At 32.8% G+C, this 25,368-nt stretch overlaps 1 protein-coding gene across 2 annotated transcripts; it reads right to left on the reverse strand.

Moving 5' to 3' along the window:
- Window positions 1-1,526: 1,526 nt before the first annotated feature.
- On the reverse strand, window positions 1,527-6,427 carry LOC107639459 (uncharacterized). Of its 2 annotated transcripts, none has more exons than XM_016342963.3 (6): window positions 5,736-6,427; window positions 5,456-5,525; window positions 4,446-4,633; window positions 4,057-4,117; window positions 3,877-3,929; window positions 1,527-1,804 (listed from the first exon to the last, which is right to left on the reverse strand). In XM_016342963.3, exons 1-5 carry the CDS (start codon window positions 5,871-5,873, stop codon window positions 3,913-3,915), a joined length of 474 nt encoding a protein of 157 aa, XP_016198449.1. In that variant the 5' UTR covers window positions 5,874-6,427; the 3' UTR covers window positions 1,527-1,804; window positions 3,877-3,912. The 2 variants fall into 2 exon arrangements, with proteins under 2 accessions (XP_016198449.1, XP_088341757.1); XM_088485631.1 differs by lacking the exon at window positions 1,527-1,804 and adding an exon at window positions 2,357-3,282 and having other exon boundaries at window positions 5,736-6,166.
- Window positions 6,428-25,368: the final 18,941 nt, after the last annotated feature.

Consider the following 25,368-nt stretch of genomic DNA (forward strand, 5'->3'; position numbering starts at 1 on the left):
AATCCACAAATCAATTCCTAAAATTTTACTTCGGCAGACAAATTAGTTTCCAATTCATTTTCTAGCAGAGTAATTATTCAGATCAGTCCCCAAAGATTTTAAAAGCAGACATTTTAGTCCAAAAAAATTAATACACAGACAGTGTTTTTTCTGTCAAATATAACAGTCCCCCGTTTATTTTATTTTTACTATATGTCGATCTTTATTATTATTAACTTAGCTTTGTGTATGTGGACGATGACACTAGCATATTAAATTATTAATACACTATTTTCGCTAGATATAAGTAAGGAGAATAATGATACTTTGAAATTTAAATTAAAATATTTTATTTTAATACAAACATATTTTTTAAATAGGACATCTTTTAATTATATTAAATACAAAAATATCAAATAGTTTCAATCTTGAGTTTTTTGTAAAATAATCTCTAATAATTTTATTATTATTATTATTATTATTATTATTATTATTATTATTATTGTTGTTGAATGAATATATATACATATATATTAATTATAAATACAAACATAAGAATCTAATGAATAAATTTATGATTATTTTTGTTCAAAAAATATAAAAAATTATGGTACAATATTATTGTGTAATTAATAATAATTTTACTTTTTCTTAGACAGAGAACATTTATGTCTAGAGAACAGTTATGTCTGACGGAAAAAATGTTGGGAATTAATTGGAGACTAAAATATCCGCTTTTAAAATCTTTGGGAAATGATCTGGATAATTATTCGGTCAGAAAATGAGCTGGGAACTGATTTATCAGTTGAAGTAAAACATTGGGGATTGATTTGTGTATTAATTTTTTTAGAACTAAAATACTTTTAAAATTCGTGAGAACTAATTTGGGTAATTACGCAAATTATAAAATTAAAAATGGGTAACTTTTGTAATTATAATAATTATTAACTGACACGTCACCTCTAAACCTCAACTCCAGGTAACTCAATTGATGACTGGTCACTTTTGTTAAATTTTAAAATTTTTCAAAAATTATTTTGTAAATAAAAGATTATGTACGAGTTTATCGGTGCCCGAATCTTTTGAATACCGATTTGATATTTACCTATTTAAAAAATTATAATTTTTACCACTTAACCATATTATATTTATTATTGTCTAAATTATTTTGTTCATTTCTCTTTATTTTTTGTTTACAAATTTTAATTATATTATTTTGTCCCAATAATTATAGTTGCTAACGGAATATTATTGATAACAATACAATAATAATATGAGTCAATATTATTATATCTCGAAAATATCGAACTCACAAAATACAATTAGATTGAGTTTTTTTTTTATCCCCAAACAGATGCAGAAAGTTTTCACTTCTATAATTTTCAACAACATAGAAGTTAAAAAAGGGCAAAAAACTATATCTCGGTTAATTTAATTAGTTGTAGAGAGGATTTCACTCATATAATTTTTTTTTTCAATTTTAAACTCATATATAAGAGCATGCTGGTTATACAAGCTGATGATTCATCAGTTCAAGACATCTGAAATACAAGGTAAAGGAAAAACCAGTAAAGTGTGATTTTCCCGCATTTGATTTAAAATCATCAAAACTTTAGTTAGCTACATATATATAGCATACAACTTATACATCATTGAGATGATGCATTATTCAATTCTTTATTTACAGGTTCATACTGATTATGTGATTCTGTTTTTTGGCTGGAGAAAACAATTTGCCCTGGCCCCAACACTCACCATATATATATAGATATATAGATATATATGGAAGGGTAGAAATTAAATTCTGCTAAGCGATCCTCCTAACCTGCAAAATAACATGCAACAGGGATTACATGTATACAAAGATTCATCAAATGTATTATTATTTAAATTTAAATTTTAGAAGGGAAATCTTAGACTGAAATAGCTAATATAATTGAGTAGTTCACTTTAATGTGACTTTAAGGTTATATATAGATTCGAGTCATATAATTAATTCTTGATATAAGCATTATAAACTCTTGGTTGATTAACTCCTATGATGCACGGACACCACGACACGACACGGGACACGCCGACACGCGAATTTTAAAATCTTACATGACACGGGGACACGCATACATATAAAATATAAAGTATTTTTTAGATAAACCGTAATGATATTTTAATATTTTATTGATATTAAAATATAAATTAATTTTTTAAATTATTTTTAATGTCTTATTTTAATTATATCAAGTATTTAAAATATTTTTTGTTTTAATAAATAATAATATATACTATATCTAAATTTATTTTGAAAATATATATTAAGAATAAGACCGGACACACTGACACGTGATGGTATTTAGGTGTGTCCAAGTGTGTCCGGAGAAGATTTTTTATTTTTTATTGAGACACGGTTTGGACACAGCAGACACGCGTGTCGGACGAGTGTCGGTGAGTGTCGTGTCCGAAATGTGTCCGACACGCAGACACGGCAACTCAGCAAAGTGTCCGTGCTTCATAGATTAACTCAGTATAATTTGACTAAATTTGTAATTAAATCCTTATAATTTTTTTTAAGTAAGTCTCTATACTAATTTTTAAATTTTAGTTTAGTTCCTACAATGACAAAAACATTTAATTTAATAGAATATATTATGTTTTCAAATTGGATATACCATAATTAAAACGTTTGAATTATTATTCACTTATTGTAGTCTTTTTTCATATTGACAAAGTAATCCTTATTCCTTTCCCTCCTCTTTCACTCGAATAGAAAACTCTTTCTCTTCCTCCATACTCCGTTTGGCATTGTGTGGTGCCACTATAGCATCTCAACCCATCATTGTGTGATCCAAACCCACTCTTCTCTATTGTGACATTTGCCATTGAAGGAACTTCAATATTAATTCCCCAAGGATCAGTATCAATTTATCAAGTAGTAAGTCAATACCAGAGTTAATCAACCAAGAGTCCAAGAACAAGCAAGAACAAGCACTGAGCACTGACTGAGCATCCGAGGCATTACTTTCAGTGAGGACAGTGAGCAGAGACTTGAGGAATAAGGACGAACATTGGCAAGTTAGCGATGGACAACGGGGAGCTGGCGACAAACACTGGCGAGCTGGCGACGAACATGATGGACGGACGACGGGCAAAGATCTAAGGAGCATCACCTGGAGACGCTGGCGTTGCGCGAACGACTAAAGGGCCTTCGAGCACGACGAACCAGGAGGATTGGCGAATGACCACGACGAACCAGGTGGCGATAGTGAGACGACGGGTGGCTCTATGGAGGCTAAGGTTCTCAAGGAAGAGCTGAGATAGAAGAGAATGGTTTTTACTTCTACCGTTCCATGTGAGTGAAAGGGAAGAGAGACTCGTTTGAATGGTTAATTTAAAAATTCTTTCTTTTCTTTTTTTTTTTTTAATGAAATACCAAAACAGCATCATTTAGAGTAAACCGACAAACTCCTGGTTCGATCCGTAGTTAGTCTAATTTGATTTTCAGAACCGCAATTTTATAAAGTTAAAGACATGGTATTTTGGTGAATTATACACATGTAAACGTTTTTTTAATGTCTGTTGTGATTAGAGACTAAATTAAAAAAAAAATTAGTATAGAGATTTAACTGAAAAAAAATATAAAAACCTAATTAAAAATTTAGTAAAATTATAGAAATTAATAGAATAATTATTTTTTTTAATACTACATGATGCAAGATGTTTTGTATTGGAATGTCCTTTATTAATTATAATAAATTTCAAGAAAGATACACCTGTTTTTAGAAACAGAAGAAAATCTATCACTTGTAGAATATCAAGAGAAGTAAATACAATTTGTACAATAAATTTTTTTTTTAAGGGAACTAGCTAGAGTGGGACTCGGCTATAGAGTTTAGAAAGTCATACCGTTAGGAGTATATTCCTTAATCCTTAGCAATGCTCCTAATAATAGAGAGATCCTGTAGAAAGAAAAAAGAAAGAAAAACAAAAAGCAATGAGAGAATTATATATGACGAATCAGAGGAAGCCAATTATTATATTGCCAAAGATTTTACCACATATTTATAAGAGGCGTATCAATCATACCTTGCCACCAGTTTCCTCTTGAAGCACTTCCAGAGTCATCTTCTCCCCCATCCTTCTTGTACTAACACGAATAATACAAAATATACCCTAATTAAATGAATAAATCCAAATAATAACTTATTTAATAAGTATAGTTCAATTTGTCTTGTGTACATATATGAAGTGTGGAATACTACACCATCTCATATTTTATTTATTATCTAATAAAATATAGTCTCTGTTTTAATTGAATTCACGTCTCATTCGATAATAGTCATACCACTTGTTAGTTTACAAATCATGCCTTTGAATAGTGTTTCATGTTTACAAATACATACATAGTGTAGTGTTTGTCATTCTCTAGAAATTAATAACTCAATATACACATGACTAAATATAAATACACTCACCAAAGAGTTCAATCCGGAGTTTTGTGTACTTTGAGGATGCGAATATATGTCCTGGCCACCATAATAGATTGATGAGCTAAGGTGGCAAGGTTGAACTCTTTGTTCCTCATACATGGAACTCATCATATCCTTATTTGTTGTGTGATTACGAGTTTCACCATCATTGCTCTTGTACTTGTGTACATCATCTGCACATATAGACACAATAGGGATTTGGGAGATGACATAAAAGAGGGGCGGGGGGTGCAGCATTGGAAGGAAAAGAATAATATTTTTATCCCAAAAAGTTGAAGTAAATCTCATAATGAATTGAAACAAATAAATTCTTTAGAAAAACTTTTTTTTCATAGTCAATGTATGAGGGACACTAGTACTCTACGTATTTAGGTATATAACTGAGACATAAGGAGAATAAAGGAAAATATAGCAAATAGGGAATGAGCTAATAGCTGCTGTGTAACTTTTTGGTTGAACATTTAAACATCACCAAGAATGACAAACTTTTACCAAATTGATAAAATCAAATTACATAGGTAGAAGAAGAACAATATTGTGTATGCTAATTTTCTTCTTGTATACTAATTTGATATATATTCCTTTATTATTAAATAAGATACTAGACTAGTCACCAAAAAAAAAAAATAAGATACTAGACTCGTATAAGATAATTCTTATACGCTGTTTAAAAATAAGGAATATAGTTACATACTTCTATAAAACATATTAGTGTATTAACAGATGCTTATGTATTAATTTATCCATTTAGTCAGGTAAATCTTATAAATGGTATAAAATATGTTCTATAGATAATTAGATATACATGATAAAAAATATTTTAGAAACAAAAATTTGAACACTAAAATTGTTTTCAGTCCCATTATATATTAATGGTATGCGTTTGATTTGTATTTTTTTGGTATTCCTCGTGAAATTTTAAAACAAATAAAAGAACGGTTGAAAAATATGTTAGAATACACATTAATATAGTGTTGAGTGAGAGTAACAACTACCAGGTATAACCGTTTTTGGGGTTGCGGTTTTTTCGGTCACTTGAAAATGCCGAGATTCTCTCCCTAACACCTGAAACAGAATCATTGGGGAAAACAAAACTCAGAGCTGATTCAAATTTCAACTTGTCGTTTAATCAGTTAAATTGGTGCATCATTGAAATTGAATTCCCCAACTTCAAAATTCAAAGCTCTGAGCACAACACATCAACAATGAAAAGAAAATGCAGAGAAAAACAGAGATATTCAAATTAATTGAACATTCCACGATCAGAAACAAAACCTTAGACGATGGAGGGAATATAGAAGCCAAGATTCCAGAATTAGAAGATGGACGTTGGGATTGGTCGGATCCAAAGAGTTCAGAAGTGAAAGAAGACGAAGAAGAAGAAGAAGAATTGAATTGGTTCTGTCCTTCCATTGTTTGAACCTTAGAAAGGTTTAAGCTTATGCTGCTTCAACACTTCAAAGAAAGTCAATTTTTTATTTATTTATTTTCTACGCGGAGACAACCCCAAAATGAAACATCAACTACCTCCTGAGAACAACCCTAAAATGGGAAAGAACAAAACTCAATTGTGGTTTTTTGTTAGGGAACAAACAGAGTGAAAGGAATGAGGACAGAAAAGAACAGAACGAAGAAAGTGAGAGACACGTGAAAACATTGACACTGGAGAGAGAAAGAAAAGAAAATGTTGGAAATAAGTGAGGTGTGAAACCTTTGCTAACACGCCTTAATTTATAGAGGCCGAAGGGAAGGGTCTCGTGAGATTTTTAAATTTTAAATTTTATTTATTTTATTTTCGCATTTTCAATTCAATTTCAAGTTTCAACATTCCTGGAAATGCAGGAGTGTAGTAGCCCTCTCTTTCCCTTCAAACTGTGAAGATGAAAAAATGTATTCTTGCCATCCAGATAAATGGATCCAATAGGTGGGGTTGGAGTCTATTAGCAAAATCTGGTAAATGTTATATTAACAGGACAAACAAGTCTACAATCTACTAAGGATTTTCGCAATGAACGTATAAGCTTTTAAAGATAAAAGTATTAATTTTCGGGTTTAGAAAAACTTGTGATATATTTATAGGTTTTTAAAGGGAAAAAAACCTAGTAGATACAAGAAATTTTGTATCAATGCTAATAAATTTCAACAAAAAAATAACAATATGGATACAAAAGTTGAAAAAAATTGTCTCTTACCTTTTGTTCCACATTTTTATCTATGACGATTTTTTAAAAATACTTTTAAGTTTTTGACCTCTTTAAAAATTAGACATATAAGTCCTTTGGTTCATATGAGTCCGTAAGACCCAATAAAAAAAAAATCTGACGTGACTCCCGTTGTACTGACCCGACCATTACGGATGCATACATGGAGAGAACATTTTAAAATGGGACAAATGAGTCCCCCTACTGCAAAATGACGTCGTTTGATAGGTAGCCCTAATCATTCAATTGAGTGGATTTGTTCGTGAGGAGTTCCAACTACAGTAACAATAGCCATCAATGGAGCATCTCCAATCTCAAGAAGAAGCGTAGGAAGAATAAGATAAGAAAATTCAACTTCAAACTCAGTTCTATATGTTGTGCATGTCGAAGACCTAAACAATGATGTCGCTCCGAGGTGCTTCTGTAGAGTTTATGCAAGGTTTAATTATTTTGCGAGTCCCTATAGTTTTACCGAATTTTCAATTAAGTCCCTACATTTTTTTTCTTTTCAATTGGGTCCTTATACGTTAATTTTTTTCAATTAAGTCCCTATCGTGAGAATAATGTTTAAGATAACAGAATATTCTATTTAAAAAACGAATATTCTCCTGTTTGAGTTAGGTATCCTAATTGGACATATCTCTATTTTTTCAAAATACCCAAAAAACTCTTGGCATTTTGGCACAAAGGAAAAAAAACCCTAGCCAGCCCCTAATTTTCTCTCTGAAAATCGTGTAAAGTGAGTTTCTCCTCCATCAGTCTGTCATCTTCGTCCATAGCCGTCGGTCCGTCGTCTTCATCCAAAGCTTCCGTCAATCTCTGAAGATCTGCACTGATTGATCCGTCGAAGCCCTGTTCGCCACTCGGCGCGCCTCGCCTCACGTCGCCGCGCTGCGCCTCGCCTCGCCTTGCTGCCCGTACACTCAATCTGCCAGAACAGGTGAGTTAGTTTCTAGTTGTACCATATATTAAGGTTGTACGCTTTGTGCCCTCCATCATGAACCATATATTCTTTACCACAAACGCACACACAGCAGCAATTTTGTTTTACTAACAGAGAGAAATGAATTACAAACTGTGATATTCAATGGATAATTTTGGAGTTTGTCATAGCTAAGCTTATTCTCAAATGCAGATCAATACACAAAATTTTAATTACATTTGTCCAATTCTAAAAAATTGGCAACTCCTTTAGTTTATTTGTTCACTAATCTTGAGTTACTTTTTCTTATGCCGTCCCACATTTAGTTTCGGAAAATTCTATTTAAAAAACAAAAAAATATGAATATATGTGGTGAATTGACATATGACTTAGTTTTGCTGATTAGGGTTATGAGATTGGAATAGTTTGAGTTTCTACATTTTCTGTCAATTTGTTTCAGGATCTGAAGTATTGTTAATTTTGTAGGAGCTACAAAAGCACAGAAGCCCTGAAATAATTCTGGCATTGGTTGATAATAAAGCTGATCTTCATGAGAAGTGAGAGGTGGCTGTTCAGGTATTGCAATACTCTTCAATATATTTCTATTTTTCATTAGAGACTCGAGTCCCTTGTTTTCTCATAGAGTATACTTCATTGTTTCTGTGAAGAATGTCTTTGACTATGCAGAGAAGAACTGAATGTGCTTTATACAGAGATTTGCAAAGACAGCGGACAACATAAATGAACTCTTTGAGGTACTTTGATGTTTTTCCCCCCTCCCCTTCCAATTTATTAATTTTCAATTTAATCATAACTTTTTTTTATAAGGATGGGAATGGATGAACAATAGTGTAAATGTTCTAATTATTAGGATGTCGTGATTGCATGTAACATTCAGTAAGTTGTTGATTGTTTAGAATATGTATTATTGTTGTTTTATTCAAAGAGATTTAACTATTTAAGTATAGACGAGTTTAACACAATTATGATCTATGAAAGGCATCCTATTGTCATTTGGTCTATTTAGTTGACTCTACCAAGTGGGATAAGACTTCTTTGTTGTTATAGTATAGTAGTAGTAATAGTAGTGACCATTTGGATGTAATTGGATTTCAGAATTTCTTGCAATTTGAGAATCGGGCCTGCTACACATACAAGCAAATAAGGCTTACAAGCCTTACAAGTTGCCCAGCCCAGACTTCTATCCACATGCACTCACTCCCTTTGAATGGAGCGTCAATTACATGCGCGTCACTCAATGGTTACGCTTCGCACAAAGCTAGCGCTCGTTATGGCGCACTCTTCCACTTCTCCTTCGAAGAAAACACAAACCGTCAATTTTCGAGCAACATTCCAAACTGAAGAGATAGAACTTGTCGTGAAGATTAGCAGAAACCATCAACACAAGATAGAACTCTCCATCAACAATCTCCAGAAAAAATGAAGATATATTACTCAAGGTACGTTACTATTTTACTTATCTTGTAGATTTTCCACATTTCGAAATCGAAGAACTACGTTTTACTGTTCTTCTACGTTCTTCTAGATTTTACTGTTCTTCTTGTTCTAGCTCTCATTTTACTGTTTTTAATGTTCTTCTTGTTCTAGGTTTTACTGTTCTTCTTGGTTTTAAGGTTTACTATTCTTCTTAGTTGTTCTAGGTTTTACTGTTCTTCTTGTTCTAGTTCTTTTCGTAACTGATTTTTGGGAGTATATTGAGTAATTTGGTGGGTGTATATGGAGTAATTTGTTGGGTGTATATGGCATAATTTGTTGGGTGTATATTTCTGAACTGATATAATGTAATATAATCAACTGTTGCAACAGTTCTAAATATTGCTTGTCCTTGGGTGTATATTACTTGACCTTGTAATATTGCTTGACTTGTATATTTATGCATGTTTGAGTGAATTGAAACATCATTTTGAACTAATCTAATTAAATATTTATGAGAATCCGTATAGGTGTATGTGGCTGATCTATAGGTGTATCTGACTGATATCTATGGGTGTATTTTTCATTTCAGAAAAAATGGCAGGCAAAAATCAAGCTAGAAAAAATGTAAGAACAAATATATGTCTTAGATCAAATCAGTTTTTCATAATAGAAATATATCTGACTCTAATTTTTCTTTGATTATAGCAAACTAAAGACCTTAAGTGTGCAACCCATTTGTTGAGTGAGAAATTCAGAAATATGAGCGAGGAGAAGAAAGCAATTGTTAGGGATTTGGGATTTGGTGGCCTGATGCACATCCTGCCGCTAAGGGTGCATCACCAAATATTAAAGGAGTTAGCTAACTCCTTTAAATTAGGGAAAAACAGACTCGAAACCGGCTATGGTTCGTTTAAAGTAAGACCAAGAACAATAGGGGCTGCGCTTGGCATCAACGCATCAGGTAACTCGCTACACACATAGGTGTATATAAGCCATATTGAGGTGTATTTTAAGTGATGCTTGGGTGTATTTCAAGTGATTTTCATACAATGTTGTTTCCCTTTTTATAGGAGATCTACTGCCTCAGAAAGTCAATTATAAGGATCTTTCTGAAGACAACAAACAAATTTTTAGAAGATTCCAGGGAAGACCCTCAAAAATCTGACAGATGAGATGATGGCTATTGGTGTTAATAATGAACAGGATCGCCTCATGTTCAAGAGGATTTTCATTCTCTATATACAGATGGCGTTCCTGTTACCAACCACAATAAACAAAATCTTCCCTGTGCACCTGGCACCAATTTTCAAGATGGACACAATAACAGAGGGGAACTGGGGAGCACATGTTCTGAATTTTATCATCAAGAGAATAACAGATTACAATCTAAAAAAGAAAAAGGCAATTGACGACTGCCTGTTTGCCCTGATGATAGTTTACTTCCATCTATCAAAAAATAAAGACAAGAAAGGGGAAGAAAGACCTCTAGAACCCTGGATTACCAACTGGACTAGAGAGCAGTTAGTTGAAAGAATGAGGGCAAAAATGGAAGAACATATGGTAAGTGAACAAAATATCTTCGGTGTATTTTATTTATCTGAATGTTGTTAACTAACATTTCTAATGTTTCAGGGAATTGTAAAGATGGCCAAAACAAAGGAGAAAATGAAAGAAATAAAGAAAAAAGAAAAAAAAAGAAAAAACCAAAAAAAGGAAGCCAAGTTCATCATCATCATCTGAGACCGAAACAATTGACAATGATGTCCATTCTACCTTTGAGTCTGAGACTGAAGAAGACTCAGAGGATTCAACAAGGAAACAACCCACCCGAAAAGCCAAAAGGTAAGTAACATACTTGGATGTATTTTGTTTATCCAGTTGGGTGTATTTTGTGCATTCATTTAGGTGTATTTTGTGCATTTATTTGGGTGTATTTTGTCCCTTTTAGTATGTTTTTAAATAATGATTGTTTGCCTTCCAGAATGGAGTCCAAAAAAAGAAAGAAGATTCAGGAGGATTCTGATTCAGAATCTGAATCAAATGATGAGTAATGTTCTGAAATTATTACTGCTTTCCTTTGGGTTTATTATCAAGATTTCATGTATTAACAGAGCGTCTCTTATTAACTTTTAGAAGCGAAGAATCATCACCAGTAGAGAAGCAAAAAACAAAGAAAAAGACTCAGAGAACACCACAAAAGTAAGCACTTCTTTGGATAGTATTTTGTGATCAAATTAATTTTGTATTTCTAATTCATACTTATTTTTTTCTCCCAGGACACAATCCAAAAAGAAAAAGGTCATTGTTGAGGATTCATCTCCTAAGCAAGTTCAATCCTATCATGGGTACAGTACTTTATAAGCTATATTACCGTCTATCATCAAAATTATATTTGTTAACATGTTCTTTTATGCATGTACTGTCAGATCTGAAATTGGAACTGAAGAATTAGATGAATTCTTAAGGGAAAATAATGAAAAATCTGCATCACAGGGGTATGTCTTGTTGGGGTGTATATTTCAGATTTTAAGGTATTTTCTTTGCTAGTAATTGTTTCTTGTTTGCCAGGGAGAAGGAAGCTGACCTGCGATCGACAGAAGCTCACTATGTCTCATCTGAAACGTAAGAAGCTTTATTTGATAAAATCTTGTTATCCTGATTTAACAGTATGGTATTTTTTGTGAATAATATGTACTCTATTATGTTTAGAATACTGGACGTAAACTTAGGAAGTGATGATCCTTCGTCTCAAGGACACACTGATCAAAGTAGCGTAAACAAACCGGCAGAGAGCATGTAATTTCTCTTTCAAATAACTGTTGCTTTTATTCTTTTATTACCTTCTACTTCTAATTTTGTATATATTTTTTTAGAAAAAAAGCCCTTTAATGTTTTATTCGAGAAAAAAAAGGCAGGAAAAAAAAGCAAAAACTGCAAGTATGTAAGTTCTCAAAAAACAAAGCCTGTCTTTCTTTTGAATGCTTTGGGTGTATTTTTGACTTTCTTAGGGTATATTTTAGGTTGAGTCTGGTTGAAGAGTCAGCCAGTGAACTACTTGAAGAGAACATAATGGTTGTGAGGGAAGAGACACAGTCCGAAGCGCTTGCAATGTGAGTTTTTTAAGAAAATTTCAACCTTATAACCTTTTTATTTTCGGAGGCTTTGTTAAGCTTTTATTTTTATTCTTGTTTAGAGTTCCGATTCAAGTTTGTCTACCACTGTCCCAAACAACCATTGTGCTGGAAATTGAACAAACACCTGTGACAGAAAATGAACCAACCCCTGTGCTACAAATTGAAGGAACTACAAAAAGGTAAGAAATAGTCTTGGGGTGTATATTGTCACTGTTGAGGTGTATATGATCTTTGTTGGGGTGTATATTTTCACGATTGATCCCTGAATAGTTTTTTTATAACATGATTAATTTTAGGTAACCCTGCAGCACTCCAGAACCACCCCAAAAACCTGAAGAAAGCACACCCGCGCTTCCACCAGCTCCATCTAAAATGTAAGTTCATCAGAGTAAAATCAATGTTTCGTTATCATTCGTATATTTTTATTCTTAATATACGTTATACATGATCACGCAGTAATCCAGCCCCAGAAGATGTTGTTGCACTGATGATGATGATGGCACAGACAGCATTGTATGTTCCTAAAACAGATCCGATGCCATCATTCAGCCTTGGCTTGACTGATTCAAGCCAAGAAGAAGTAGCAACGCAGGAGGGGGCGTCAACACAAGATGGAGAGATGGCAAAAACTCCTAAAACCCCAAAACTGCTAGAACAATTAGGGGATCTGGTAGAAAAAATTGCAAGTGGTGGGGTGACAACAAAAGGAAAAAGTCCATAAGTTCGAAAGGAGAGTGGCGGAGAGAGTTTCGAGAAGTTTGAAACTCCTGCAGGGACGAATGAAGATACTTCTGACATGAAAGAAAAATGTTACATCTGGGCCATACGAGTGAAGACATACGCAAATGGACTAACTAATGAGTTTGACACCGTGTGCACACTCCAAGCCCAAGATAGATACATTTTGTCAAAAGTCCACCTTGCATCACTCGCAGCTGAAACGCATATAGAAGCTGAGGTAATATTACAATAACATTCATGTTTTTATCACCAAAATTAACTGCAATGCTGATTGATGTAAATTGATTTCGGCATCTTTTTCTAGATTGTCTCTGCCATGTGTCTCATTCTAAACCAGCAAAAGATTAAAAGGTTTCAAGAAGAAGTATACTGTCTCCCCCCTGATATTGTGGTAAGGGTTGCTTCAAGAATTTTGGGTGTATTTTCTGCATTCCTTCGGGTGTATTTTTTGTCTTAAATTGGGTGTATTTTATGTGTTCATTTCGGTGTATTTTCTGTGTTCAATTGGGTGTAAGTTGTGTATTCATTTTGGTGTATTTTTCGCATTCATTTGGGTGTATTTTCTATATTCATTTGGTGGTTCACAATTTTTGCAGAACATGGCCATTGCAAATCATCCAAAAGGGGTATTCTTACGGCCTAAAACCAATAAGCCATTCAGGGTGGAAGACTACCCAATGTTTATACCCTTCTTGGACCTTAAAAAATTAGCATCGCATCGTTATGTAAGTTTTCATTTCTAAAACTTCTTATTACCATTTTTTACTTATGTGCCAAATAAACTAAAATAGTGTTCAATCTGAACATATTTCATATTTTTGCACCTGTTTTTCATTCACAACATTGGTGATTATGGTTGGCTGATACAAGAAAGCGGAAATTTTATATAGTCGACCCATATCAAATATAATCTCCGTCCAATGAGAGAACAGCCCTAAATACATTTATTGTAAGTTGGTTCTGTGTTCTGTATTTAATAGTTGGGTGTATTTCTGTTCAATATAAGATGTAAGTTTGTGCTCTTTTGGGTGTATTCCTTTATTAAATTTATTCATGTATTACTGATTTGTTTTGTGTTTTAAGGGATATGTAATTTCACGAATTAAAATATATGCTGGGGGGCACCTCTGAAGACAAGGGACAAGGACAAGGAAATTGAACTATCATACCTTAACATCTCAGGCCAAAAGATAAGGTATAAATCTTTCACTCTGAAAATTAAACTTTCCTATATGTAATTTGTAATTTATTTTCTTGGTTTTTAGCTATGACTGTGCTATTTACGTAATGAAGTGGCTTGAGATAATTCAGCCCGAAAATATTGAAAGGTTGAAGTATGAGTGAGACAATTGGACCCAGGTAAATGTGTTTAAAACTAAATAACTCTGTATTACTTTACTCAATTAACATGGTTCATTAAATAGAATATTCTTTTTAACTGTAGGACGAGGTGGACCACTTTAGAGTAGAATATGCTTCCCAGATTCTATTCCATGAAATGAATCAAGACAAAGCTAAAGCCATTAGAGGAAGTAATGCAATAAGACTGTCCAAGCCATCCTCATTGTTATTGAGTCCATATTGTCAGATAGATTCTAATGATATTGACACTGATTAATGTAATTGTTATATAGTCTTGTAACAAATTGAACACATGCTGTAAAAATTTACCAATTATGAGTAAAACTCTCTCTGCTGTAATGAAAATGTCTGAATTACAGGTACTATAATATGAAGAAAAACATCAAACCAAATATACAGCCATAACTTGACATTTTTTAGACCCAAAGAAAGTTGAATATACACCCAAACATCTATCCCCCTGATGCTTTATCCCTAAAATCCTGAATCCTAAACCCTAAAACCCTAAACACTAAAACCTAAACCGTAAACCCTAAACCCTAAAACCCTTAAAACCTAAACCCTAAACCCTAAACCCTTAAACCTAAAACCTAAACCTTAAATCCTAAAACCCTAAACCCTAAACCCTAAAACCCTTAAACCGTAGTAAAAAAATAAACAATATTTTATAACATAAACAGCAGATTGTGAAATATATGTGTGTGTAAAATGTGAAACACAAGAAAATTCAGAATTACACCCAAAAGAACAGTACTTTTACACCTATATTCTGTAACTATATACCCAAAGAGTTATCCGCTGCTGCTGGTACCCTGAACTGATAATTCATAATACGTCCTTGATATTGGCTGGAATTTGAACGCACCACTGATGCAGCATCAAAGAGGTTTAACTGGATATAATAAACTCACATATTAGCTAAACTATTAACGAGAAAATTAAACTCAATCACCATATATTTAAAGAACACCACTTTTACCTCGTTTAAAACTTTCATTTTCTTCTTCTTTGAGGCATTTGCAATCTGTTTGTCCAACTTTGAATCTAGCCTATTTTTTGGACGTCCTCTTGTTCAAATCCTTGAAGGGCTTTGAAGCTCGTTAACGGATTCCAAGTTGGCGTCTTCGTGAGATAAAGAAGATGTCTCCTTCCTTTTGGCTTTCAATAACCATGACGTTATCGTACGCATAGTGCAGAATTGCAGTCAGCTCCTCCAATTCTGATGCAAATTCGCAAATATTTTGCGAACGAAAAACCAATCGTCAAACCTCTTGCTTCTTGGCTCCAACAATGGCTCGTCGTGGCTGCTCTTGATGTGTGTGTGTTGCCTCTTTACCTTCTTGCTCCATCGTTCCAGTATATATCTAGGTGAAACTTGGCTTACTCGTTCAAAGCTTAACACGCTTAGTGCGTGACGGCACAATATCCCTCTTGACTCGAATAATAAGCATTGACATTTTACCTCGGCTGCTACTGAGTCGTAAGTGACCACAAACTTGTTGAATATTGAGCTGGAAACTTGTTCTCTAACTTCGTATACTGAATAGCCTAGAGTAGAATTCGTTAATCTAGTGATGCAATTCGCCTTTCCTCTAAATTGTGCTTGGACTTCCCTAAACTTTTGATGAGTGTACACATCTTGAAACTGAGCTTTAATGGAGGATTTGGTTGCACATGGTATGACCGTATGAAAATTTGCAGCATCTGATTCTCTCTCTGCTTGCTCCTTGCTTTCGAGGCAATTATTGTATTGTTTGACAAATGAATAAGCGAGCTGTTTCGGGTAATAAACTTGTTAAAAAATAAATGCACTTTCCGATTCCCAACAACATTACCTGACAGCCACTTGTTGTCCACAAGACCAAAATTCAGTAGAAAATCATTCCAATTCCTATCAAATGATTCTTTACTATGAGAGTTCCAAACAACTTGGCTAATTTCTTGTTCAATTTCTGCATGTCCTTTGTACCCGTTTAATTTTCTTGGAATATTCTTCATGATATGCCAAATACACCAACGGTGAATTGTTGTTGGTATACAAGCCTCTAAAGCCCTTTTCATTGATGAGCATTGATTGGTGAGAAACCCTTTCGGAGCATTTCCTCCCATGCAACGAAGCCAACATTGAAATAACCAGTTGAATGATTCAATTTCTTCGTTTTTCATCAAAGAGCATCCAAGAAGTGTTTACTGACCGTGGTGATTCACCCCGACAAAAGAACCACAAATCAAATTATACCTGAAACAAATTACCATAGTGCAGAATGAAAAATCATTACGTACACCCAAAAAATGCTTTTTATACACCCAAAAACACCCAATATACACCTCTGTGGCAAATTCATAAAACAACATTAATTTAGCATCATAAACATGGACAGTTTATTACCTGTTTGTATTGTAGGTGGTGTCAAATGAAATAACATCTCCGAAATACTCAAAGGCAGCTCTGCTTCTTGCATCGGCCCAAAAAGCCTGCTTAATTGATTGATCATCCTCAAGTTCAAGCTCAAAAAAGAAATTATTATTCTTCTCTTTCATTCTTAACAAATATTTCCCGAATTCCTTTGCATCTTCTTGTTCAGAAACATTTTGCACTTCTCTCGTAATGTAATTCCTCGCATCCTTTTCAATAAAATTTAACTCGCGGTGACCCCCGGCTGCCGCAACAAATGATTGGTAAGTTTTGCTTAGTCTAATACCATCCTCCTCATTATTCTCTATTGTACGACGAATGGACATGCTTAGTTCCCTATGCTGTTTGAGCATATCTGCTTTACTTGGACAGCAAGGGTGTGAATGATGCAGCACAACCTTTGAAATGATCTAAGCACCAACATCCTTCAATGTGTGTATATAAATTCTTGCTGGACAGTTTAAACCAGCTGTGGGATTTGTCTTCTCGGTTGGAGATATTTTAGATTTCCATTTTTCCTCTCTGCTACATGTAATCAATTGATTCTTAATCTCGTTTCGCTTCCTATTTGTGCTCCGAACTCTTGTAGAAAAACCTGCAGCCTTGGCGTAGTCCCTGTAAAATTTTCCAGCATCTTCAAAGGTGGTAAAGGTCATTCCAACCTTCGGAACAAACTGGTCATCAACAACACAGAGAGGCTACAGAATACACCATGTCAAAAACTAAAAATACGCCCAATAATTTCTGATCTACACCCGAACGACAACAACTCAACTTAAATAACAAAAAAAGCCATAAACTGTAAATACACCCACACTTCCCCTAAAATACACCCAAAAAATTCTGATCTACACCCAAGCGTCTGCTATAAATTACAGATAATTAATCAAAACTAATACATTAGATTCAATCCACATATTTATGTTCACGCATTAATTTCACAGTCAATGTTCACGAATTATTCAGCTAGACAAACATAGACCAATAACTGCATCAAATTCAGAGTAATCGTAATAAGCTGAATGTAAATCAAACCTCATGAACTTCGTTAGATTTAAATTCAAAATCTACTTCGCCCTGATTCAGCTGACAATCTGAGGTTGAATCATCTATTATCTTCAAAACGAGTTCAAAATTTGATTTCAGAAACTAGAAGATCGAAAAAAATGAACCTAGAGCTACAGAAAGAGAAACTCACATCAATAACGAAGAACAAACAAGTGATAAAACGCAAGGAAAAGAACGATCGAAAAGGCAAGGGAAGACGCGCGAGAAGGAGAACGAAGAAATTTGGCAAGAAGGAGAATGAAGAAGGAAATGAAATCTTTTAAAAATTGGAAGTTATATATTCGCGCGTTCTGTTATATAGCGCGTGAAACGTACGTAACATTAGGAGCGTGTTTTGAGGGTGAGTTGTTAATTGGACTTGTAAGGCTTGTAAGCCTTAATCGCTTGTATGCGGAGATTTTCTGTTTGAGAATTTACGTGTAAAATATGTATGGTTACAATTTTATTTGGATGTAAATCCTAATTGAAAATAAGGTGCAAAAAATAAAAGGGTAATACTTCAATACTGTTCATACAAGATGAAGCTTAGTCTATTTAGTAGTAAATTGTATAAAGCAGGCCACCATGCTCTTGCAGCCTGAAGGTAGTGTGTGGTTTTTACTGTCAGTTTTTGCAAACAATTTTGGTTATTACTCTATCAATGGTTCTTGTCGCCATATGTAATATGAAAATTCTTTCATTATGTTGATATGAACATATATGGTTGCATAGATTTGCTTTTATATGCAATAAATTGCTCTTGCATACATTTCTTTTTTCTTTTTTCTAATTATTATGGTTACAATAATAGACCTCACAAAGATGATCCTGCTCCGACTTCCTTTGTTCCGAAAGCAGGCTACCATGCTTTGATTAAAGCTTTTGGCAGAAAGGGCTATCTTGTTAGGATACCTGATGAACTCAAGTCTACTCTTTCAGAATCTTTCTCGGCTCAAAAACTGGCTATTATCAATGTTATTGTTGATCCCTATGCTGGTTTAGAGAGTGGGAGGCACCAACATAAGAACTAATTTGTAGATTATCTGTATTACATTGAAACTACGTTTTCTATGGTTTTCATTTTTAGATTTCAAATTTCAATAACACAAATTACATAGTCTTGTGCTTTTTTATGGTGTACCATGATATGATAAAGACACAAACTATATTCCATGAATTCACACAAATGTAAAATGTTACATGATTATAATGAATACTTAAATGATGGAAACTGAATTTGATATATACTTATTACTATTATTTCTATTTCATTTTATCCATTCCTTTTTTTCTTGTACTTAAATTAAGATATTTTGAAAGTAGAAAAAAAAAGGTATTTTTGGTACAATTTGTATATAAATAACTAAATAAGCAAAAGAATGATAGTGACAAAATAAAAGAGATTATAGGAATATTTTTTATGTCGTAGAATCATTGAATATGGATTATAGGAATATCATTTATTGAATATTTATAGTTTCATCGAATTTTCAATTAGGTCCCTATACTTTTTTTTTCTTTTCAATTGGGTCCCTAAGGGTATACAAGTAATTTCACAATTTACTAACATTTTTTTGACGTTTAACATTAACAGGGACTAAATTGAAAAAAAAAATTAACGTCTAAGGACCCAATTGAAAAGAAAAAAGTATAAAGACCTAATTGAAAATTCGGTGAAACTATAAGGACCTGCAGAATAATTAAACCTTTATGCAATAATGTATATATCGATGACCATCAACAACCCGAACAAACGCTTCTTGGATTGTCCTTTCTATAAGGTAAGTAAAACAAATTATTTTTTGATCAGGAATGGGTTTAGATAATATATGATTTTGGAAATTTTGACAGAAAAAGTGCATATTGCAAATTTTTTATTTAGATCGATGAACATCTTACTAAAATTGAAAGGAATGATTGCAGCTCTAATAAAAAATATTTGGGTGAGAAGGATATTAAAGTTGTTGAAGAGAAAAAAGGACTGGATCATATGATGAGTGTTTTGGACAAGAAAATTATTGCTTTAGAAAAGAAGAAAATTCCATTAACTTGGTGTATTGGAATAATTATATGTGTTGTTTTTTATGGTTGTAGTGCTTGAGAAAATGAATTAAAAAAATAAAAAAAAAGGTTGTCTTAGATTTTTGTTATGTGTTAAAACATACCATTTAGACTATTTATATATCATGTAATCTACAATTGGTTTGTTTGGAATGCAATTCAAATTATAATGTCACTATGCTATTCAAATTATAGTTTTAATATCAAAAGAAGCATTGAAACACTGAAAAAATAGAATATAAGTTGCATACATAAACCTCAAAATTTAATGTTCAATATCATAAATAAGTTTGTCATCGAAAGAATTTTTAAATTTTACAAATGAAAGCTTTCAAAAAAAAATAAAGCTCTTAAAGTACAGAATTTAATGAAACTTAACATCACAAAAAAAAATCTCAAACACATAACATATTTCCTAATTTTCATATGTCTAAAAATGTTTAAGTTCACAAAATAAAACCTCAAACACATAACATGTCTCTTAATTTTCAAATTTGTCTCTTAATTTTCAAATTTGCTAAAAATTATTACAAGGCACAGTGCCAGGTCCAAAATAACATAGTTCTTTACTTATTTGTATTGATAGAGGGGTTGGAGATGAATTTAAAGAATCTTGTTGTGGCAATATTTATTGCTTCCAATGTCTCTTTGGTAGTTGCTACACTATTTTTGAAGTAAGGGGATTTATTTGTCCTATTTTTAAAAAGTTTTCTCTACAATGTACACCTATAACGATCAGATTAGCATAACAAGGGTTATATTAGATTTTTTTTTTGTTAGGTCTCACGAATTCATATGAACGAAAGAATTCATATGTCTAATTTTTAAAGAAATCAGAGACTTAAAAATATTTTTAAATCATCAAAGATAAAAATATCTGTGACATAAAAAATCATAAACCTATTTATTTTTTTTAATTAATTTGCTCCAAATGTTTGACAAAAAAAAAAGTAAATTAATAAACCACCAAGCACATAATAGCACAAAAAGGGAATGAAATGGAGGTTAACTTAAAGCAGGGGAGCCCTTTGAGGAAATGGATATATATAGACAAGGACGTTGTGCGCGTCTATAATTGGAATATGATAAAGGCACACACTAATAAAGAAAGAAAAAGGATAACGTAGTTTACCATATCAGATACTCAGCTCAGAATATAAAGCAGTGTTTTCTACCTTTTAGTTTTGTTCCTATAAAATTATGCTATTGAATTGTTACTGAGGCATGTAAAAGGTTAGATAATTTTTCTTCTCAATTATAAGAGTTATTAGATATTCTAAAATATTGGTGTTGTAATAATTTTAATTATTAATTTTTTATTATAAAATATATACATGGTTTATAATTTATATTGATGACTAAAATTATTATAATATTAATGTTCTTGAAACGCTTAATAATTTTTCTTAATTATATTATAAACGGATTTTTTACTCTCACTTTTACATAAAAATATGATTAACCACTAATAAAAATATTTATAAAATAAATTTTATTTTTTTATTTTTAAAAGAATTGACAATTAAATATTTGTCCCTTTGATTTTTTTGTTTTACACATAGAATTTTTATTTAAATAAATTAAATAAATATTTTATTTATTGAAATAAAATTTTAAAAATTATTATAAAAATACATAGGATTACTTATCTCGTTTACGGTGTAAATGAGATAAGACAGTGTAAACAAGATATGTGCAAGCTTATCTCGTTTACACTGTAAACGAGATAAGACTGGGACATGCCTATATATAAATATAGTTTACAGCAACGTTCTGGGCTCCATTTCCAACCTTTTCACCACTTTCTCGTCTCTTCTATCCCTTTCTGACCTATTATTATTAAGTAAGACGAAGATGGCACACGCATATGCATGTGATCCGGACATTAATAGGCTAAACGGACATGGTACTACATCGAGGCAGCAAACTTTGCGGTTAGTTTTATTATCTTGACATTTCTGTTATTCCATATATGTATAGCCATGGTTAGGATACTTGCCAAAAATTAGAACACAATTTGTGTCGTTAGCAACAGATCACTGATAGGGTATAATTTTAGGAATGTAGTTATCATTTTTCTATAACTAAGTTGTTAACTACAAAATTATTAATTTAGATATTAAATGCTTTGGTACATGTTTTTCAACTGTTGAAGTTAGTTTATTGGTTACACATTTTTTAATTTATTAATTTAGTTATTAACTATCCAAGTTTAATAATTAGACTACTAAGTTAAAGTTTGATAATTAGATTATTAATTACTTTACTGAATGTGTTTATTTTAAGTAACGTCTTGAAGAAATGTCTATTAATTAAGTAAGTACATATTAACGTAAAATGTTTTATTGATATAACTTCAGTTAGTACATATCACTACATTTACCGGCAATTAGACATTAGCCGTCTTATGCTTCGCCGCTAAAAGGTTTTAGTGGCAATTATAACATTGCCGGTAAAGACCTTTTTAATGGCCACAAAAAGTATATACCTATTAGTGGCCATTTTCTTGGCAATTTATATAGCCACAAAAAATAATTCTAAAATTGCAATGTTATTCATTTTTAGCAGCTATTACTATTGCCGCTAAAATCCATTTTACTGGCAATTGATATTGCCACTAAAAATAATTTTAAAATTGTAATGTTATTTACTTTTAATTGCCATTATTATTGCCGCTAAATCTTAAGACTTTTTTTAGTTATATTATACTCATTTTCTTAAAAGCAACAAACTACCTTTTTTTTCTAAAATCTCATTTATTTGTGCTAACAATTATTATTATTATGCATAATATAAATATATTAAAATTAATTACAACAAAATGAGATATTTTATTAAATTCAAAATATTAATACACAAATTTTTCTTGAAAAATAATAAATCATGATACAAATCTAAACAACAAAAAATGTCTATATAAGTATTTAAATGAGTTAAAGACATCAACTAATTTTCGTTGACGAAACTTGTCCTCTTTTTCAACTTTCTTATGCAACTAATCCGGATGAGCTATCCGAGAAACAGGATTTGTAATCTGTAAGTATTAAACTCCTAAAAAAATATATGAAAAATATAAAAATCAATTACTTCAATATGCCCAAAGGAAAATTTAAAACCTTTTGCATGGCTGCGGGAATTGTGACATTTTTTTGAATTGCTGAAGAAAGCCACTGCTTGTAGTAGAACCAGTCAACTATGGACCGAATGCCAACATCTAATGAGGCCTTGCAACATCTTCGAACATTGTACTTCATTACTTCTGCAAACATTATGCAAATGCTTCCTTGTTTAAAATACAAAGAAGAATAGAATTGTTATTTATTAATCATAAACAAGACATTTTACCAGCTTTTGTTTCAAATAGTCTGGGCATTCAACCTAGTATACCGTGTAACTTGGTACCAAATTTTCATAGAACTTCCTGGCATAATGAACCTGCAAGAATTAAATGACACCTACAAAAATTAAATTTAATTCAGGTTCCTTCAACGGAGGAACAAGACAGCAATTCCAAAATTTCCTACCAAACTAGTTGAAAAATTTCTAAGATGTAGTTCGGCAAATTTTACCCACCCAACTCCTATCAAAATATCGAAAACAAACACAAACAATAACAAACACTAAGATAAATTCATTCCCTGAAATGCCTACTACTTCCGGTAGCTAAGCATAAATATTGGTAATCATCCTTAATAATTATATTCACATTATTGATTATACTTCATCAAATAACATAGTAAACTAGAAGGAGGCGAAGAAAGATCATGCCAGCTAGTCGAAAGACGTTTTTCACCTTCTTGGGAACGTCCCTGATTGGCGTCGACATGCCAGGAAGGTTCGAGAGGACACTCGACGGCTTGCTGGGAGGGAGAGGGGTGCCATAGAGCGTGGAGCAGGCACAGGGGCTAGGAGGGAGAGAGGGTCAGGCCTCGCTGGGAGCGGTTGGATATGGAGTCTGAGGAAGAGGCCGAGTTCGACAGACATGAGGAGCACATGGACATCCCACCAGGCGGCAATGATTCACCCCTACCACCACCATCGCCTCTACCTCCCTCACCACGTGATCATCTGGTTTAGGAGCACAGCAGCACCGGGCTGTCTGGGACACCTCACCCCCGACTGGCATGATGTCGGGTTGTCCAGCAACTATCACGGGGAGTAGATGGTTGAGGAGATTTGGTTCGAGGATGCATTTCAGCTTCATACCACTGACCAGGCCTCGATGCAACGCCTCATAAATCAGTTTCAGACTGGCAGGGAGTAGAGCATTGGACAGTTTCATCACTCATCTGCTCCCACGTATACTTCAGCCTGGATGCCACAGATCTCACCGGGCGCTGGCTCGTCATACGGGGCAGGGGTGTGACTGGGTACCCAATATGCGATGTCTCCGTTAGTAGACTACGGTTTGTTGCTCACGTTATCCCGTCTCAACTGACACCACCGTTTGCACCACTGCCTCAGCCTTAGCTTCAAATACACCAATATGCCCCCATTCTTTACTCTGGAGGTTACTATATCCCATCTCCACCACTCCCTCTAAAGCAGCCAGAGGATCCTTCTGCGCATGGCCAACCTCATGCAGACCCCGGCCCAACCGGCCTCAATGCCAGGCACAACTTCCACCATGTGACACCGGGCATCGACTCTATTACCAAGATTTTCATTACTGATGATGTATTATTGTTTATTATGTAGAGTTTCATGTTATTAATTTTATGTACCCGACGTTTTATGATGTATGCAAATGCAACAATCTTTTGTTTGAATATTTTATAAATATTTTAGTAGTAGTTAATCACACTCCTACATAAAAATGAGAATAAAAAATTTATGATCTAAACTATATTATTAGAAAATTTAATTTATAATTTTTTTATTGAAATATTTTAGATGCATGCGTTTTAAACTTCATTTTAGAGAAAGTATGGTTCAATTTGTGCCCAAATAAAAATTTAAACAAAAGTTCTTAATTAGATTTCACCTTCCTTTTATTTCCTATGCTAATCATCCAAATTTTTTCTTAACCAACATTATACTTGTCAAATTCACATGCCGAATCGAAACAACTTTTTTCCACCCCTTAACAAATTCATCGTATCCTTTTGTTTCTATTACTTTTGATTAGATAAGAACGGCCATTGTACTGTATGTTTCACTCGACTGAATGTGTGCCTTTCAAATCATTTGTTAATGACCACGAATAAGGCTAAAAGGGGTTGTGGATAAGGAAAAATTAAAAATAATTATTTAAATGAAGATGACAAAAATATCTTTTTATAAAAATATTTTATTTAAAAGTATAATTTATTTATTTAGTCATATTTTAAACAAAGATAATCCTTTTATAAATATTAAAACTTAACTATATAATTCATCATCCAAAAAAAAAAATTTTTAAATAAAAATTAAAATGGGGCAGAATTGAGTTCATAATAAGAATGACTTGTGAAACACACATTTTGGATAAGGAAGTTAAAAACATTTAATGGGATGCATATTGGTTGAGATATTTTGGAATTTGGATCAAGACGATCCTAAAAAATTTGTAAAATGAGAAAATAATAAATATTTAATCATTATTAAA

Source organism: Arachis ipaensis, chromosome B4 (assembly GCF_059453495.1).
Source record: "Arachis ipaensis isolate K30076 ecotype BB chromosome B4, ASM5945349v1, whole genome shotgun sequence".
In the NCBI taxonomy this organism is placed as follows: Eukaryota; Viridiplantae; Streptophyta; class Magnoliopsida; order Fabales; family Fabaceae; genus Arachis; species Arachis ipaensis.